This window comes from Ictidomys tridecemlineatus, chromosome 4, assembly GCF_052094955.1.
Source record: "Ictidomys tridecemlineatus isolate mIctTri1 chromosome 4, mIctTri1.hap1, whole genome shotgun sequence".
NCBI classification, from domain to species: domain Eukaryota; kingdom Metazoa; phylum Chordata; class Mammalia; order Rodentia; family Sciuridae; genus Ictidomys; species Ictidomys tridecemlineatus.
The window spans coordinates 205,637,270-205,652,696 of record NC_135480.1 but is presented as its reverse complement, the minus strand read 5'-3'; the positions used below and the strand labels follow the sequence as shown (position 1 = coordinate 205,652,696).

The window sequence follows — 15,427 nt, the reverse complement described above, 5'->3', positions numbered from 1 at the left end:
GGGCACGGGCTGGTTACCCCTTCTTCTATGTTCATGCAGGCACCACACACAGACCAGAGACCGAGGCCGAAGAGCAAGCTAGAGACTCCACGCAGTTCACGGACAGGGCGGAGCTCGGGTCAGGCACAGGGCACACGCACCTCGGTGGAGCTGGGCTCAGTGCTGCTGAAGGCAGAGACGGCTTTCCTCCAGGAGTCACTGGCTGCGGCCTGCACAGGGAGGGCTGCCACAAGGAGGGGGACACAAGTCAGGGCATCAGAGAGGGGACAAACAGTCTGGAAGACGTGGGTATGTGGCTCTGAAATCAGAGTTCACAGAAATCCAGTTCCCAGAACTGTCTTCAGCACCCACCCCACCCCAGCTGACCAGTGTGTCATAACCATCCAACCACAGTGCCTAGTAGGACACACCCACCTGTACCCCAGCACTGTGACACATCCACCCCACCCCAGCACCTGGTAGGACACACCCACTGGCACCCCAGCACTCAGTGTGACACCCATTCCACCCCAGTGCCCAGTTGAACACACCCACCTACACCCCAGCACCCAGTATGACAGACCCACCCCACCCCAGTGCCTGGTCTGACACACAGAAGCAGTTGCATGCCAGTCTCCCAGTACCGTCTGAGGCTAGCAAATATGCTTCTTGGGGTTTCACTGACTGTGTTTTTTCAAAATCACACCTGTTTGAATTCTCCAGCACTACTTCTACATTGGCATGTTTCTAAATTTGGTAGTGTCTATAAAATCTTTAAACAGTCCAGACAGATATTACTCAGATTGTACTGGCTCACAGGCCCTTCTGCAGATCTGACAAGTGCCACGGACACTGATACCCAAGAACATGACAATCTATTCTAAGGTCCAGGGTCCTCTGAACCGCCCATGGACCCTGGTCCAACCAACTGATGAGATGTTATGGAACTCTGGAGAAGAGACCTCATGGGAGGCGGCAGCTCTCTTGCCTAGGGAAGGCTGCCCAGGCAATCTGGTCGGTGGGTATTACATGGATATGGTAATAACTATCATTCATCCATGGTACTAAACCTGACACTATCAATGCTTAGTAAAAGATAGTTCTTGTTTTCAATCAGACCTGAACACCAACTAATGTTATCCTTCAATGTGTTGGCACCAAGATTTTACCTGGAACTTAAGGACAGATTATGTAGTGACAATGAGAGAATCAAAGCATAGAACCTAGTATCCTGAGTGTGCCAGGGGGCTGTGGTCCAGCTGCCTCTTTCTGCAAACTTTTGCATAAAAATAAGCTGGATGCCTACAATGCTAGTGCCCAGTGAGGCTGAGGCAGGAGGATCACAGCTTAGCAAAAGCCCATCTCGAAATTAAGGGCTGGGAGTGAAGCTCAGTGATATGGCACCCTTGGGTGCAATTCCATACACACACACAAAAAAAAAGGTGAAAAGCTACTGGAATACAAACAGTTTTAGGGAAACACATTCTGTGGTCTCAAGTCTGCCTTTCCATGAGAGCACTGGGAGGTGCTCTCAGGGTTTTCATTCTGTTGGGGAAGACACACTCGCTCCTCTCCATAGGGAACAATGAAGGATGATTAGACCTGACGAATAAGCCCAACCCACATTCCTGAGGGTCAGCTCGTGGGATGTCCTGCTCCGGGCTGCTGGGAATGTGGAACACTCTGCTCTTCTCCCACACCACAGGCAAGTGAAATTTTGCCCAACTGGGAGCTGCCGAAGCAAGCAGTGCTAGGCTGGCCATCAACTCTGGCTCAGCAGAGGAGCCCAGGAGAGAGCCCAGCTCGAGTGAGGTCCCACCTACACTCACAGCTCAAAAGCAAGGCACAGGAGGAAGAGGCAGGCTCCATGCTCTCACCTTGGCTGCTGCTCTCCCAGATCTCAGTGCCCAGGCTGCTGCCAGGCACGGCCACATCGCCCTGTTCCAGGCACAAGTTGTTCTGTTTTTTAGCAAATCGAGGGGGAATACGAGAAGAAAGGCCTCGACTTTTCACAGGCACCTAAGGGGAAAAGAGAGTGATGTAGTCTACCCTAGACGGTCCTAAGAATGACAAGCTCTCCTAGGAAAAGGATCCCAGTGTCAACCAAACCACTGAAATTGCTCAAGATGCTGGTCACTGAGCACACTGGCAGGTCAGCCAAACCCCCAGGAGCCGAGTGGCGGTCTGCAAACCTCCCGTGTGGCACGGGCTCCTGATCTCATGGCTTGAGGGAAGAGGACTCTCACCCACCCAGGCGGGGACCCTGTGGAGGGAGGAGTCCTGGCGGCCAATAGTATGACCCCACGTAAGCTTTGAGCCTTGAGGAGTCAGCCTCTTTGTGACTCAGATTCTCCTCTGTGGAATGGTGCTGGCCCTCACCTGCTACCGCAGGCTGCATGGCAGGCACTGGGAGCAATGCAAGCCTCGCAGCTAATTCTCCCCTCTTCCCTGGGCTTCCCAGCCCCATGCCCAGCCTGCACCTGCTCACCTGCGCAGCCTGCTCCTTCTTTCTCCTCTCCTCCTCCAGGAGCCGGCGCTGCTTCTTGGTCAGCACTTCAATGAAGCCTTCGCCCACCATGGAGCCCACCTCACTCTCCTCCCCAGGGCCAGACGCACAGTTTTCAATGATGGCACCTGAACCAAGAAAAGTTGTGGTTTCTATGAATCACCCAACTCTACTGTACCTGATATCTGAGGACAGGCTTGGCTTAGAAAGTTGGGCAGCATCTGGCTGGATGCTACCAAGGAGCTCCAGCATCCACCACAGCTATGGAGACCTGGCCATGGCCACACATCCCACCTTAACCCCTGCAGTCTCACCCAGGGCAGCTTGAGCAGCACCATGGTGAGAAGGACACAATCTTTGGGGATGAGGCTCTTACAGCCAGCTTCGCTCCTACCAGCTGGTGGACTTGGAATCTCTCTGAACCATTGGGCATCGGGCTTCCCAGCGAGGCAGTGTGCAGCACGGGTGGCAAGCAACTGTACTGCTCACCACCACAGCCAAGAACTCAGCCTGGTGCCTGTTCAAGGCAGTTCTCGGAAGTTGACGGTCACTTGGAAGGGCTAATTCTCCCCTTAGAAGAATTATGTGTTCCCACCCAAAGACTACCAAGGCCCTGGATCCACCTGGGGTCTTCTGGAAGGATGGGAGGTGCCTAGACTCACTTCCATAGCTCAGGTCAAACTGCTTCCGGGCCTCCTCCTGCTCGCCAGCCCTCTGAACAGCCAGCACGGACTCCTTCTCTGCCTTCTTACTGGTGGCTTCTGGACTGTCAGCGTTGGCGTGTGTGGCCCGCTCTAGGGTGTAAGGTGAGTGGCCATTCCCACTGCTGCAGCCAAGGCCTCCAGGCAGGGCCTCATCCGGGGACCTATAAAGCAAAAAAGATCTGTGAAGTCAGAGACGCCCAAAGGCTAGCAAAAGAGAAAGAAAAAACCCACAAGTGCGCGCAGCCTGCACGCACACAGCAGCCTGGCCCAGATCAGTTCCTTCTTCTAGGCTGCATGAACAGTAGCCTCGTGGACCAACACCTACTCCAAGAAGAGCCCAGCCCACACTGCTTGGGCAGAGCCCTGGGCAGGAAAGAGCTGCCCTCACCACCCCCCTCCATGCTCTCTTCTCTCCCACGGCCTGCTGCGTTCAGCACGCGCAGAGGGAGAGAGGGAAGATGGGGCACACTTCAGACAGGGCTGCCGGCCTTTCTGTTCTGAGCCAGCAGCCAGCAGCCAGCAGCCCTGGCCTTGCCCTGCTATGAGGCTCAGGGCAGAGCCAAGTCGGGGCTTTGGGGCCCCAGAGAGCAAGGTCAGACTAACGCCTGAAAAACTAGCACTCTCCGGAGGCTCCTTCTTTAGGGGTAGAAACACCCCCGAGTTTCTGTGCCCTGAACTTCTAAGGAGGACAGGCAGCGTCAGTGTGCTGAGGTGCCTTAACACCCCTGCATGTCCCCTCTGAGACATGGAGTAGGCAGAGTCCAGCAAAGCCACCCTTCCCCACACAGGAGCCTGTGCCATGAGTGACACCAAGCACAGACTGTCCACCTAAGAAACCTCTGGTTCCAAAGGAGAGATGTTCCTTGGGCTGCAGGCGGCTGCTCCCAGCTGCTCTGGCAACTCTGACCACACCAAGGAAGTGGTAGAGAAGCAGAGTTGCTGGGGGAAGAAGAGCCGTCCTCCATGCAGCCAGAAGGCTGGTGAGGCCTTCCAGGATGCTGCCCAGCTGTCTGAGGAGCAGAGGGATCAGGTGGACTGGCCAGTGCTCCCAGGTGCCACATATAGGCAATTCCCTTACTGCAGGGCTCCAAGGACCATTCAGAGGCTGAACCCTGGCAGGGACAAGGCTGCAGCCACAAGGCACAGGGTGGGGCAGGGCACACTTCAGGCTCAGACTGTCAGGCCACAACAACAAGGACACATCGTGAAAAGCAGACAAGCGATGCAGGAGCAGGATGAGACGCTGACACACAGCGGCCAGCAGCGCGTGGCCCGGCGGGCATGCATGCATGGACTCGGGGCTGCTGCGCGGGGGGACAACAACAGGGGCCTGGGGTGGTGCTCTCGGTTACCTTTTGGCTTTCAAGGGTGTCCCGCTCTGCTGGCTGTCATAGCGGGGGGACGTCTCACCACCACCTGGCCTAACGGGCTTCTCCCCAAACCCTCCCGGCTCCAGCTTGCGGCTCTGTCTGTCAGCCAGGGGCCTCTGGCTGGAGAAGCTCCTCTTGGCCAGTTCCTTCTTCTCACCCAGACCGGCCCCAGATAGGCCACCGTCCCCCTGCGGGTCGGGCTCCCCTGGGCCCCCGCGCCTCTCCCTGCGCTCGCTGAAGTCGCTGCTCTCAGAGGCGGTCTCCCACTCCTCGTTGGCATGGTCAGAGGAGTTGTGGCAGGATGGGTCTGGGGACCTGCGGCCCCCTGTGCCACCCTTGTCCCCAGGGCAGAGTTTGGGCCGGCCCGGCCACTGGCCCGCCAGCAGGGGGGCCTCCTCCTCTGGTCCCCACAGGACCAAGGACTCCCGCTCCTGCCGCAGCCGCCGGAAGCGCGGGGGCTTGTCTTGGCGTGGGGGGCGCCTCCTCCGGAATGGCCGGTTCTCTGCATTCTCAGAATCTGTAACATGGTCATCTTGGAAGAAGGACCGCTTGTCCTCCAAGCGGCTGTCCTCGAAGGCCCTGCTGCCAAACGAGTCCACGTGTCGGTAGGAGTCAGGGATGTAGTCTCTGTCCACGGCACGCCGGGTCCCACCCATGTCGGCAGGACCGTACTCCTGCCAGGAGCCGCCCGGGCTCCTGTTCTGCCAGGGGACTGGCTCCTTGGGGGCAAAGGCCCTGCGCCCATAGCCGCCGTTGCTCAGCCTGGGCGGGAGAGCACGGCCACAGGCCCGAGGGCCCCGGCCCTTGGCCTCCGGGCCGCTCTGGTCCTCGGGGTACGCCTTGCTGGAGCGCCAGGAGTCCGTCTGCAGGGCGCCCTCCTCCCGCCCCAGGAGCGAGCCCTCCGTCCCGCTCTCTGAGCCCCTCTGCCGGCGCCGCTTGGGGAGCTCCTCATACTCGGAGCCCTCGCTATGGGTCTCGCTGGCGATGCGCCGCCGCGGCTTGGCTCTGGGGCTGTCCTCTGGCTGGGGGAACTCCCGCAGGCCCCGACCACGGCCACTCCGCTGGCTGCTGCTGTAGATGCCGCGGGCCCCCAGGACGCCCCCGCCACACAGGCTGCTTCCATTTCCCCCGGCTGGCCGACCTCGGAAAGTGAATTCTCTGAAACCTCGGCCCCGGCTGCGGGCCTGCCCCCGGCCCCCAAAGGCCTGCTCCTCGTCGATGAAGATCCAGTTGTTCCTCTTGGTGGGGGGAATGTCGCTGTTCTCTCGGGACGGTCTGGGCTCCCAGGCCTTGTCAGGCTTCTCATCCTCATCCGCATCCCATTTGCTGGCCTCGTGGCTGGACCCAGCCCGGGTGGAGGCCTTGTCCTCCAGAGCGGAAGGGGAGGCGTTGGCCAGGGCAGGGTCGTTCTCTTCGTCCTCATCCTGCTCAGGCTTCTCTGTGGCCAGCCGTGCACTCTCTTCCCCGAGTCCCCGCTTAACCTTCTCTAGCTCCTTCTCCTTCTCCTCCACTTTCAGGGCTTTGAGGACCGGTTTTTTGATGGGTCCTGACCTCCGGGTCCTGCCTGGCTGCTCCTGGTGCTGGCCACTGGAATTCCGGGGCTCAGGTGTCCATTCAGGCTCTGGGTCTGGCTGTTTGTCAGGGCTCCCTTCCTTCTCCCAGGAGGCAGCATGGAAGGAAGGCTCCTCCCCAGGCGCCTCCTGCTCAACACCCTTGGCTGTGTCAGGGGCCTTTGGCTGGTGGCCAATGTCCCAGCTGCAAAACTCTGGCTTTTTCTCAACTGGGACAAAGTCAGGCTCCAGCGGGGGACGCCTGAGGTTTTGGGCATGGCCCCCAGGAGCGCCCGCCTCCTGAACATTTTCTTGGGGTGGAAATAAAAGCTCCTGGCCTATTCTTTGAGAAGAGATACAGCTGTCAAAGTCTGCTTGGGCCTTCTTGTCAAAAGCACTCAAGTACTCCTCCCCTCTCTCCTCAAAGAGATGGCGCTGGGCACTTACGCCCCCTGACCTTCCGGGGGAGGCAGAGTAAGAGCTTTCATTCCTGAAAAGGAACCAGAGAAATCAGTCAATGTGATTGGAGCTGGGTTCCTGGCTTCCATGCTGAACACAAAGCTCAGTTTCAGAAAGAAAAAAAAAAAAAATGCCTTAAAAAAGAAAGAAAAACACAGCAAACACTTGCTCTATCTTTAAACACGTCTTAGAGCAGCTGGGCCATGGGGCCTTCCATGGCCCCTGAAGTCCGTGAGCGCAGAGAAGGCAGTGGCCACTGGGCAGGCTCAGCTTGCTTGCCCGGAGACAGAGAGAAGCTGGCAGTCCCCTGGATCAAGCTGGAGCCTGGGAGTCGGCTGGAGTCGGGCCCCGGGCAGCAGGGCTAGCCCTGTTTACTCACCAAGGGGCAAGCTCACACCCCTTCCCTCGACCTGCCTGCCTGTGAGGCCCTCCCCCACTCCACATCCAAGACTGGCAGTCTGGGGCTCCTGCTGAGCCTTCAGCCCCCCTCAGTAAAAGCCGTTCACACAGTATCCAAGCACAATCCATACCCCTTCCCACCTCCCAAGGCAGCGTCTCCTGGGACAGGGCCTTTCCCTTAGGACCAGAGAGCTGTCCTGTAGCATCCAGGCAGAGGGAGCAAGTGTCATCTCACCTGACATGCACATCCACAGGCAAAGTGTCGCTTGACTTTGGGTGGGGCAATGAGTAGCCCTTGCTCTGCAGAGCCAGGTAGCCCTCTGGGCTCCAGACGGGAGCTGGATCGATGGCGGTCACTTTTCTTTCTTGGAGTGGGGGCACACAGCTCTGATCTTCAGAACGACATCCAGTCCCACTGAGGGACTCTTGGGGCATCATGGGCTTCATCAGTCCTGGCAAAGACAAAGGACAATTCTGAATCTTGGCATTTAGAAAGCCCCATGGCAACCAGCCAGCTACGTGGAACAGTAAGTCTCTCGGCCTGCCCGTGAACACAGCACCCCACTCCAGAATAGTGGCCTTCACTCTTTTCTGACCAGGGACCCTGAGGCCACCTGACCTGTTCAAAGACCTGCAGAGACAAGTTGAGTTCTCAGACCAAGTGTCTGTATCAAAGGGTAATAAAACTGGGACATGCAAACTGGAAATGACAAGTGGAATCCCTCAGTGCTAACCAGAGGCCACGGGGTCAGCAAGCTGAGGAGTGCTGTGCAGCAGAGATGCTTGGTAGCTCTCCAGTTCAGACCTAGGCAGACGAGCCACATCCCAGAGAGCATGTGAGAATGGCAGCCAGCACTGTCTACTTCCGAATCCTTGCAGGAAGATTTAAGCTGAATTTATTTCCTTTTATCCCTAACTCCAAAAAGGATGGCAACACTACATATGGTGTACGGGGAGATTTGGGGAATGCGGTGAGGAGGGTGGCAGTTGAAAATTAACAAAAAAACTGCTAACTTGGGCTGGGATTGGAGTTCAGTTGATAAAGCGCTTGCCTAGCACATGTGAAGCACTGGGTTCGACCCTTAGCCCCATATATAAATAAAATAAAGGTATTGTGTCCATTTACTATAAAAAATGTTAAAAACAAAACAAAAAAACTGCTAACTCGCCAGATTGGACCAGCATATAGGTCCCACCAGCTGTAACTGGCTGGGCACCTGGACGAATTGTGCCTCTCCCAGCCTCTGCCCATGCCTGTCAGGTGAAGCAGTGGGGCTGGCACAGGTGCTGCCCAAGTCTGGGCTTACATCTGCAAGGAAACAGATCTGACTCTGAAATACTGAAAGCCCTATGACACTGTCACGCCTGTCTCCTGACTGCAGCTCATCTGGTGAGAAGATGGTTCAGCATCAGGCCAGCAGTTAGAAGCTTTGCACTAGCCATTGGACGCTGCTCAAGTGCTGCCGACAGGGGACTCCAGCACAGTTGGTCCAATTCAAGGTGGGCAGGATTCCCTGGAAACCCACAGCTCCGTGCCTTTCATTACGCATTCCTCATGAGGCACACATTGCCCTGTCTGTGGCTACATGAAGACCCGAAAACCCCTACTGTCACAAAAGGGCTGGGCAGAATAGATCAAATGTTTTGCTTGCAGAGCTGTGTTCATAAAAAAATAGTAACTTCCAGAAGCTGAAAACCAGAGCTACGAGTGCAGGAGCTGGAGCACCCTGAAGATCAGAAAGAAAGGCAGCTCAGCCTGGAAACCCTCAGGCTCGGTCTTCAGCACCTGCATAGGACAAGGAGTGCAAATGGAACCTGCTCAAAACAGAGACCCTCCAAAGTGCACCTGGACAAATTGTGCCTCTCCCAGCCTCTGCCCATGCCTGTCAGGTGCTCTGGAGAATGCGTGATTTTCAGCAGGGCTGAGTGCCTGGATCTGGGCAGGAAAAAGCACTCTCTTAGAATTCAGAAACCACATGGCTGCTTCCATGGGGATCTAGGCAGAAGGGGTTCAAATTTCTAACTCCCAGAATAGTCCAGAAACCTGCCATCAAGGGTGGTTCTAGCTAAAGAGACTATGGAGGGACATGCCCTCAACCCAATCCACACTGCTTCCTGAAACCAAACTAGATCCAAAACCACCAGAACACGTGTGCTGAGTGTTCACCATGAGCTCACAGTGAGTCCTCAAGACTTCAGACAGCACAACCATCTGGTAATCATTAGGAAATCACATTTGAAATAATTAAGAACATAAAAGAAAATTTTTTTAAAAACTTAAAAAAACCTCACTGAACAGAGCTGGGGCTGTAACTCAGTGGTAGAGTGCTTGCCTAGCATGTGTGAGGCACTGGGTTCGATTCTCAGTACCACATATGAATAAAATACAGGTACATTCACAACTAGAAAATATTAAAAAAAAAAAAAAAAACAAAAAACACCTCACTGGACAGTAATAAAAGTAGACAGACTCAGCTGGGGAGAGAAGTGTCCTGGGAACAGCCAGGGGCTTCCTGGAAGGCAACAAAGGGGCAACGCCTGCTCATTTTCACTTTCTCTGATTTAAGACACTTAAAAGACAGCATGGAAGGTACATAATAAACCTAGAGCAGGACCTAGAAAGAAAAGATAAAAGGAACAAGGAGGGTCTGGATGTCGCCCAGTGGTAGAGCCCTGGCCGATCACATGCAAGGTCAGGACCTAAGTGCTACAGGCTACCCCAGTACCAGAAAGTAAAGATCTAAATACAAAGAAGAAAAAGGAACAAAGAGAGTCAATAACTTGAAGCAATTATCGGAAGAGAATCTTCCAGAAGTGGGGAAAGAGGTACACCTTAGATTCAAGCACAAGGACTCCCAAGCAGAGTAATCGGAGAGGTCCACCTGAACACAGCACATAGTGATAGAAACAAGGACACCCAAGACAAGACCTCGAAAACAGCCAGAGACAATACAGCACAGAAGACCTAATAATGGATCAAGTTTTCAGCAGCAAGAGGAGCCAGAAGAAAACAGGAAAATCTGCACAGCACCCAGAGGAAGAGCACCCGCCTGCAGCTCTCTGTTCAGGCCAGAAACCCGAATGGCAGAAGACTGTCAGAGATGACACAGGCCCACCCCAGGTGAAGAAAGGCCATCAGACAAGGGAACACGCAGGCCCAGCTCAATAGCACAGAGAAGATGACGAAATAGTAACTGCCGGTGGGCACGAGAATAAAGACAGAGGTAAGCAGGTTCAGATAAAGGTGGAGACACCGAGTAGACCCTTCTGTAGGTCAAGAGGGCACGATAGGATTTTTTTTTTGGGGGGGAGCCAGTGCTGGGGCTGGAACCCAGTGTCTCACACATATTAGGCAATCACTCTACCACCAGGTGTACCCAGTCCTCATGTTAGGATTTTAATGTCACTATCATAAGAAACAGAATGTAGAAGGGAAACACACACACAGAAAGTGGGATAAGCAGAATGCATAAGACAGATTAATGGGAAAATCTAAATATAAAATTTGAATAAATGTAAAGGGAGCAACTTTGGTAGTTAAAAGCCATAGAATTTTCAGAGTAAGACCATATAGGTCTTGTATACAAAAATTTATGCACTCCCTAGAAATAAGGACTCAGAGAAATGGCAGCAAAAAAATGAACAAAAGAGACTCTAAGTTCTAATCAAAAGGAAACTGACATCATCGTGCTACTATTGGACAAAGCAGATGGTAAAGGTAGAAAAACACCACCGGAGCAGGTAGGTGACAACAGGAATAGATGTCATTCCATACTCTGTGCCTCCAAAGATGGACACTGCTGGAGGGTCAGACAAGTCCACGACCATATTGGGAGCTTTGCTGTTGTTGTTTTCTCTTTTCTCTTTTTTTGTGCTACTGATTGGACCCAGGGCCTGATACATACTCACAGGCTCTACCAATGTACTAAGCTACTAAGCCCCCAGCCCCTGGTGCAGGGTGATTCTACACACCTTTCAGTAACTAATTAAGGAGATAAAAAAATGTAGCCCAAGAAACACTTGTACAACACAACTGGCAAACTCAACTGAACGGACTCATCCAACAGAACACAGATTCTTTTCAGGCAAAAAGAATAAAGAAGAAAACAAACAGGAAAAAATAAAAAACTGACTTTGTAACAGCTTACAAAGAAAACCTCAACAAATGGCAGCCAACCGAGAGTCAAAGCCTCTGAACACAATCTGGCTTGTTATCTGTTTAAACGATGTTTTACTGGAAAACAACCAAATGCACTCATTCACGATTTGCTTCTTCCTGCGACAGCAGAACTGAAGAGCTGACCAAAGCCCATGACATGCGATGCCTGGCCACAGGCGAGAAGTCTGCTGGCCCCTGGCCCACATCAGACCATCATACCTGGCCACAACGCCGCAACACTGGAAACTGACACCATGAAGGTCACCTTGAAAGTCAGAAATTATTGAAGCAAGTGTCCAACACAATCACTTACAAAATAAACAGAATAATTTCAAGAGAAATAAGGCAGTAGAAAGAAGAAAATGATTAACTAAAACCCAAACAAGATAAAGGAAAAATAAGAAACCCTAATTCTGATTTTAAAAAGGCCTTAGAAAAACCCTGGGAAAGACCAATGAAGGAAGAAAAAGAGACAATATGCAAAGACAGTGAGAATGGAAAAGGACTGTGTGAGGAAGCAAGACCTCAAAATCACTTTGAGCCATTTAAAATGTGGGGTCTTGCTTTCTTCCGGTAACTGTCCAGGACAGGAACACAACCTTACCTGCGCTCTGCAAGACGCAGACCAGTCCTGGAGGCCAGAACGAACACCAAGGGCCTCGCTCTTGAGATGCCACCCTAACCACCCACTGTCCAGCCCCGTGCTCACCTGAAGGGTGCAGGGCTGAGGGGTAGAAGTCCACAGGGGTCCGGGTGGGTGTGATCCGAGGGTCCATGTAGGAAGGCATCATCATCCACCTGGGGTCAAAGCCCAGCATCTGGGGGTGGTGCGGGTAAAAGGTTCGCTGCGGGTGGGAAGGCGGGGGATACACCGGCTGCCAGTGTTGCATCTTGTACAGCTGCTCCTGACCCAGAAGAGAGACCTGATCAGACAGGGGTAAGCGACCATAGTCTCCAGCGTTCTGGCATGTGGCACAGAAAGCCCTCCAGGAGGGAGGGGACAGGCAGCTGCCTGGAGGGGACCCCAACAGCACAATCATCAGGCTGGAGTCTCTCAGGGCTGGGTGGGCAGTCATGCCTACCACAACAGGGGCCAGGCACACTGGTGCTGCCCTCGACATATGAGGCTTCCATGTAGATCAAACATCCCACTGAAACTGACCAACAAACCAGCACACTTCCCACAGGACGCTGGTCTACAGCCACCACCCAAGGACGGCCATCATTCCTGTCCCAGTCCCATCCTCTTCACCCATCCTCTACTCAGCAAGGGTCATCTTTCGCACCCAGCCGTTGGCTCTGAGCTTCAAAAGCACCTTCAGCGGTCCCCCCGTGCCCTACAACCACTGACCTACCAGGGTACAGGTGACCCACAGTGTCCTGCGGATTATGCCTAATCTGCCTCCCTGGCTTCAATAACATGACTGGCCCCAGCTCTCTGCTCCACACAGCTCTGCATGCACATGCCGGGCCATGGAACATTCTAGGCCTGTCTGTCACTAACTCTGGGTCTCCTTGGGAAGCCACCAAAAGACCCTTGAGCCCAGGCCCATCCTCTGGTCCCAAAGAACCGTACTTCCTGCAGTGCTTGGGATTTGCAGGTGTGTCACTGAGCTCCCTAAGTCACGAGCCCAGCAGGCCTGGTTGGCCTGGGAACAGGAATGAACAGCATCAGTGACGGAGGGTGCTGACTTCCCCAGTGAACCCCGAGTCAGCAGCCCAGCAGGACTCATGGCAGATCCCAAGGATGTCCTGCCCAACAGGCTTCCAGCACATATCCTGGACTCTGCAAACACAAAGGCCACCTGTCCAGCTGGCTGTCCACAGCTTGTCCTGGGCTGGATTCCCTGGGGGCTCCACTGGCACTCACTGCACCTCTGAGGAACACTTAAGAAACAGAGCTCAGCAGTCAGGAGACTAGAGCTCCGCCTCCAGCCATACTGGCCTGCACCCCACAGCTCCTCCTGTCTCACACAGGTCCCCAGGGGACCAAACCAGCCAGGCTGCCCTGGTGCTTGCAGGTGTCCTTCTACCCTCAGGAAGGGTTTCCCCACCACCGTCCCCCTACTCCCCGTGAAGAGTTGCCTACAGTCGCTGTGACGGCAGTGTTTTGGCACAAGTAACTCTAGGGATCTCTCCCAAGGATAATCCTACTCCAAGCCCATGGACTACTCACAGGACAGTGGGGCCCAGAGACGCTTCCTGGACGCCTGCAGCAGAGAAGCTGGGCTGACGGTTTTATAAGAAACCAAAGGAAATGCTAGGGAAAGGCTGAGGCCGTGGTCTGTTTTGCCAGAGCACACACATTGTGAAGAATCTTCAGTTGATGTTAATTAATAATAATGTATTACACACCCAAGTGCTGGGCTCCCACCAAGCGACTCCTCCATGTCAGCTCAGTTTCCACCCCAGGCTCAGTTCCCAGCAAGGCTGTGAGGCTGCCTCCCTCCACAGCATGCTAAGCAGAGGGACTACCGGCCTGCGAGAGCACAGGGCAGAACTGGCCATGTGAGTTTCTCAGGGCCCAAAGCAGGTTTACCAAAGGCTGACTGCGAGGGTGCTGGTAATTCTCAGTTCACAGGCATCTCTGTCACACCACACGAGGCTCCTGCTGCCATAGTGAAGCAGTCTTTGCCCTTCCCATATCACACGAGGAGAAGCAGGGGCTTGACAAGCCTAGCCAACCAGGACACCACGGGCCACAGCTACATGTGACTAGTCAGGAACCGCCACTGGCACAGGAACCCTAGACACTCAGGAACCCCGTCCCACTTGACAGCTGCTGGTACAGCCCACAGCCTCTGTCCTGGAGGACCCCATGGGTCCCCAGCATGTGAGAGGTTGCTGCTCTTCAACCCAAGCCAGTGGAGCTCAAGGTGTACCTCACTACCTCATGTCCTAGAAAACCACAACAAGGGTGGTATTCATTGGAGGGCACCTAGCACTGGAAGAATAATGGTGGGGTGGTCTACAGAGTCACAAGTATGGAATGTGACCCCTGCATGACTGTGTGATAGCGGGATGCATGAGGGCAACAGCACCGGAGGGCACGGGAGGGGCCGTCGCTCGGTGCTCACCTGCTGTTGCTGCTGCTGCTGCTGCTGCTGCTGGCGCTGGAACCGTGGAGGAAGGGACTTCTGATACTTGCTGAATTCCTGTGCAGGGGACCCAGCCTCCCTGGCCTCCTCCTCACTGCTGCTGCTCTGACCCACAGCTGGGGAAGCTGTGCGTGCTTCCTCTGAGAAAGTGGAGGGGGCTTCCTGGGCAGGGAATTCTGGGGAGCCTAGAGAATGAGCAAGCAAAGAGAAGCCACAGTGAGCTCACAGCACTCAGGTGACCAATGGCTGAACAGCAAGTACTTCTCTTGTGGGCAGGAACATTCTGTGTAGGACTCAGTGCTGGGCCCAGCCCACACTACATACTCCTTGGGCACCAGCTCCTGGATTCCCCACAGGACACTGTGAGCGGGTTGTACCCAAAACCACGTTGGAGATGGGGACAAGGACCAGGAGATCAGCGGACGTGCATGTGATCAGAGTCAGCTATGAGCGGAGGACTAATAGATAGAGGACTCTGGTAGCCCGAGAGTGGCCATTCCCCAAACAGGACGAATCCCCCATGTCCACAGGTGGTGTGACCTGGGCACAGGTTTAGTTTCTCCTTTTGTGTTCCCTCCTTTGTAAGGAAGGATAGCAGTCACGCCCACTCCACAGGACTCACATGAGGACCGAATGAGACAGTGAGCAGTGCCTGCCCAGGAGAAATGCTCCCCGCAGTCTCTCTACGGCCCCTCCCCGAGTACTGAGACTGTGAAAGGAGAGCAGAGATGGGCGCGGTGGCACACGCCTGTAATCCTAGCAACTCAGGAGGCTGAAATAGGAGGATTGAAAGTTCAAAGCCAGCCTCAAGTCTCAAAATAAAAAATTTTCAAAAGGGCTGGGTATGTGGCTCAGTGGTAAAGTGCCCCTGGATTCAATCCCTGGTACCAAAAAAAAAAAAGAAGAAGAAGAAGAAGAAGAAAACTTGATTTCTCTGAGCTTCTTAGCCAGGGCACATGGCTACCAGATCAAACATCCCCCATCCTATAGATTTCATGGGCCCCTGTCTCCTAACAAGAGGTGACATGAGGGGACTGAAGGAGATGACAGAGACACAGCTGGCTTTCCTGGAGGGCGCCCCCTGCTTGCACAGTGCTGCTACGTCTGTCGGTCATGCAGCACTGTGCAAGCTCTGGCACAGGGAGAATGCATTCTAACAAGAGGTGGGCTCCTCCCCTATGCATAAGGGGACCCTGTGCTTTG

At 54.3% G+C, this 15,427-nt stretch overlaps 1 protein-coding gene across 15 annotated transcripts in view; it reads right to left on the bottom strand.

The window, feature by feature from the left end:
• The window catches only part of Prrc2b (proline rich coiled-coil 2B), a 78,956-nt gene that overhangs the window by 15,364 nt on the left and 48,165 nt on the right, over window positions 1-15,427 (bottom strand). For 9 of the 15 annotated variants that reach the window (XM_078048428.1, XM_078048442.1, XM_078048434.1 and 6 more), the window contains exons 13-20: window positions 14,204-14,409; window positions 11,836-12,049; window positions 7,203-7,419; window positions 4,542-6,599; window positions 3,148-3,350; window positions 2,468-2,613; window positions 1,857-1,998; window positions 141-223 (exon numbers count right to left, since the gene is read on the bottom strand). In XM_078048428.1, coding sequence (XP_077904554.1) covers window positions 141-223; window positions 1,857-1,998; window positions 2,468-2,613; window positions 3,148-3,350; window positions 4,542-6,599; window positions 7,203-7,419; window positions 11,836-12,049; window positions 14,204-14,409 — 3,269 coding nt within the window. The remainder of the gene's footprint in view (window positions 1-140; window positions 224-1,856; window positions 1,999-2,467; window positions 2,614-3,147; window positions 3,351-4,541; window positions 6,600-7,202; window positions 7,420-11,835; window positions 12,050-14,203; window positions 14,410-15,427) is intronic. The other 6 variants (XM_078048438.1, XM_078048439.1, XM_078048441.1 and 3 more) reach the window with 3 other exon arrangements.